Below are 3,282 nucleotides of genomic sequence, written 5' to 3' on the forward strand. Positions count from 1 at the left end.
GAAGCTTAAAAGAAGTGACACTAAATGTTTATTTCATCTAATTGTATAATTGATATCAGGTCTTGACATGTTTGTCAGTTGAGGTCAATATAAATTTTCTTTCAATAGTTTGTTTTGAATTACTTGTTTTATTCCTGAAATATGGACTGTAGAAGAGAACAAAATGAAGTATTATTTGAATGTGCAAGTATCCATTACTGTGTGCCATGTACTGTGCATACACAAAAAACAATTTGAAATATGTAAACGATATACTCTTAGTACCATTATAAGGACATCTTTGTACTTTATACTCAAAAGGGTACACATTACTACCTTAGAGTACCAATGTGTACCTTAATGTACAACTATAAATTTTTGGGGTTAAATAAGGTACAAAGATGTCCTCTTAAGGGTACTGTCCCAGTGGCAAGCTGTTCTATTTCTTTCTTTCTTTCTGTTTTATAATCATATATAATCATAACGCATATAAAGCATGATTAAAAAAATCATGATTAAAAATAAAACCTGTCATTTACACAAGGGTTAACTGAAAAAAAAAAAACAGATAACACTAGACAATTCGTCCCCCCACTTTTTAAATGATGGCTACGCCCCTGTGTGAACTCCATGTGATCTTTTGCTTCAATACCCATTTGCCAGACTGGGGCTGTGTCTCTTTCACGGGCACGTAACAGGACGAACATGAGCAAGAGCGAGATGTCCACTGAATGTGGATCCACCGGAGAGGAGACCAACAACCTGGTCGGCGGTCACGGCAGGCCGAACGGCGTGAACTCAGACAGCAGAGGACCAGCTGGTGAGAGGAGGCTTTTTTCTTTACTGTTCTCTCCTAATTTTATTTGCTTGTGCTTATGTGCATCTGTTCATGCTTAAACTGGATCATTTAGATGACACAAAACAACCCGAGTACAAGGCTGTATTGAAATAGAGCTGAGTTCAAACCAGATGTTTTTCTTTCTTTCTTTCTTTCTTTCTTTCTTTCTTTCTTTCTTTCTTTCTTTCTTTCTTTAGTATTTTACAGGTAATCAAACCACGCACAGGCATCTATTTAGTTGACTAGCCGTCTTTTGTATTTGATGTTCTTGATTTTTATTTGCTAGTGATTATGTATGAAAAATGTAGTTATGTGTAACGTTTTTCTTGTGTTTTCTTTGTATTGTGTGTGTTTATGTGGCAGAGCTCTCAGCTGTTCAGCTGAACTGCGAGCTGGTGCGTGAGCCTGACCTTGACCTTGAGCACGAGTATGACTTTGAGCTTGAGCACGGTTTGTCCTCGTCTTCCCAGATGAACATGCATGGTGTTTTCCTTATTGTTATGTGTGACGCGCTTGGCTCTGTAATTGTCATGGTCAGCGCCATCATCTACACCTTTGTGTGGCGTCCATGTGAGCCGGACCTTCCCTGCAACAACACGTGCATTGCCAACACACACTGCAGTGACCAATATCATCCTAGCCACACACTGGGCTTTGGTGATGCAGAACACAACAACACAAACACCATGTCCAACATAGCGGGGCCGTGCTGGGTGCTGTACCTGGATCCGACTCTGTGCCTCATCATGGTCTGCATTGTACTGTACACGACGTACCCGCTCCTGAAGAAGTCCGCCCTCATCCTGCTGCAGACTGTTCCCAAGCAGATCGACGTGAGCCTCCTAAGTGCTCGCCTGCGGCAGATCGAAGGTGTTCTGGCTGTGCACGAGCTCCACATCTGGCAGCTTGCCGGAAGTCGCATCATTGCCACAGCACACATCAAATGCCAAAACCATGCCTCCTACATGAGCGTGGCAAATCGCGTGAAGGCCTTCTTTCATAATGAAGGCATCCACGCCACCACCATCCAGCCTGAGTATGTCATGTTGAGCTCTGAGTCACACGACTCGTTCTGTGAGCTCTCCTGCAGCACACAGTGTGCTGCTAAGGTCTGCTGTCAAAATGGCAAACCCCCTAACAACAAAAACACAAATTCGGATAGTGGGAGCGAAGCGGAACCCCCCATTTCCACTACTCTGGAGGTCATCAGTGAGTCTCCAAGTGACCTCACCAGAGAGGTGGAGTCTTTTTTATAAGGAAGAATAAGTACAAGGAATTCATTAATAAAGACACCAGAAACCATAAATATATCCAAAACTACCTGCACACTTAATGAATTACAAAACCAGAGCAATTTGAGACAAAGAGGGATGCACCGATGTGATATTGAGCTGATATGATATCAGTATTGAAACACTGGATCACATTGGACACGTCATCTGACCTCTTGCTGTATTTTATGCCGTCAGCATTGACCAATCTTTCAAAAATGCTTTATTTTGAGTGACAAAAGGTGTGACAACACTGGTGCTAGGAGAAGGAGAATGGGAAAAGGCTTCATTTTATAATTTATTCATTTGTTCTAATTCAGTAACCATTTCATCCTGGATCCAGAACCTAAAGTGGTATTGGTGCATCCATAGAGACAGACCTGAGACAATAGTTATGTGTCTTGCTTCAACCATGAAGTGAATCAACTGGAAAAAGATTCACAAGAGAAATTTCCTGATCACTGTTCTGAAAAATGAAACAAATCTGCTCTGCGTATTTTGTGTCATGGTCGTGCAATGAAAAAATGTGGTTATAATGGCAGTCAATGGGGCCAAAAAGTTAAAATCTAATGCTGCACAAGAACTTGCATGAAAGCCAGTGTTGTTTGTAGTTTTGATATATCCAAGACTGTGATATAAGGTAAAAAAAAAATACAGTTCACTTTTTTATATTAAAAATAAGTTATTTTGTCTGTATTTTTGTAAAAAGTTAAAATTCTGGATTTTTTCAAATGTTTAGTAGTTTTGATCAGAACTGAGGTTGATTAACAGATTTATACAAAAAAAATAGAAATAAAATAGAAAATATTAATCTGATACATTTTTATATAAGTTTAATTTCGTTGACATTTTTGTACACGAACACCATGAAAAGGAAGTGAATTAAAGACCTGGTGAAAATTCTGAAAGCATCTCTCCAAAGTATATGTCTAAAGTAAAAAAAAACATTCAATTTGCTGAAACACAGAGAAAGACAAGATCACTGGAGTCTCTATTTCCTCTATCACAGACGCCACACACTGCATCCGCAAAACCAACAGCATTGTGGATGACCCCACACACCCCTCACACACACACTCTTCCCCATTTTGCTGTCTGGAAAAAGCTACCGAAGCATCCTGACAACCAGACTCTTAACAGTTTCTTTCATCAGTCATCAGACTCCTCAACAACTGAACTGATCTGTACTGAGTC

At 40.0% G+C, this 3,282-nt stretch overlaps 1 protein-coding gene across 1 annotated transcript; it reads left to right on the plus strand.

The window, feature by feature from the left end:
• Nucleotides 1-339: 339 nt before the first annotated feature.
• LOC132842425 (proton-coupled zinc antiporter SLC30A1-like) lies at nucleotides 340-2,073 on the plus strand. The gene is made up of 3 exons (XM_060865104.1): nucleotides 340-372; nucleotides 643-799; nucleotides 1,181-2,073. The coding sequence occupies exons 1-3, from the start codon at nucleotides 340-342 to the stop codon at nucleotides 2,071-2,073; spliced, it is 1,083 nt and encodes a 360-aa protein (XP_060721087.1).
• The last annotated feature ends 1,209 nt before the right edge of the window (nucleotides 2,074-3,282 follow it).

The sequence above is a fragment of the Tachysurus vachellii genome, chromosome 3, assembly GCF_030014155.1.
Source record: "Tachysurus vachellii isolate PV-2020 chromosome 3, HZAU_Pvac_v1, whole genome shotgun sequence".
Classification (NCBI taxonomy): Eukaryota; Metazoa; Chordata; class Actinopteri; order Siluriformes; family Bagridae; genus Tachysurus; species Tachysurus vachellii.

What these genes read in the sequence shown, in the direction of transcription:
- LOC132842425 (XM_060865104.1), top strand. Translation starts at nt 340, where the DNA reads ATGTACAACTATAAATTTTTGGGGTTAAATAAG. An exon ending in AATTTTTGGGGTTAAATAAG is followed by an intron (nt 373 to 642) that starts GTACAAAGATGT and finishes CCCATTTGCCAG; the next exon opens with ACTGGGGCTGTGTCTCTTTC. An exon ending in AGACAGCAGAGGACCAGCTG is followed by an intron (nt 800 to 1,180) that starts GTGAGAGGAGGC and finishes TTTATGTGGCAG; the next exon opens with AGCTCTCAGCTGTTCAGCTG.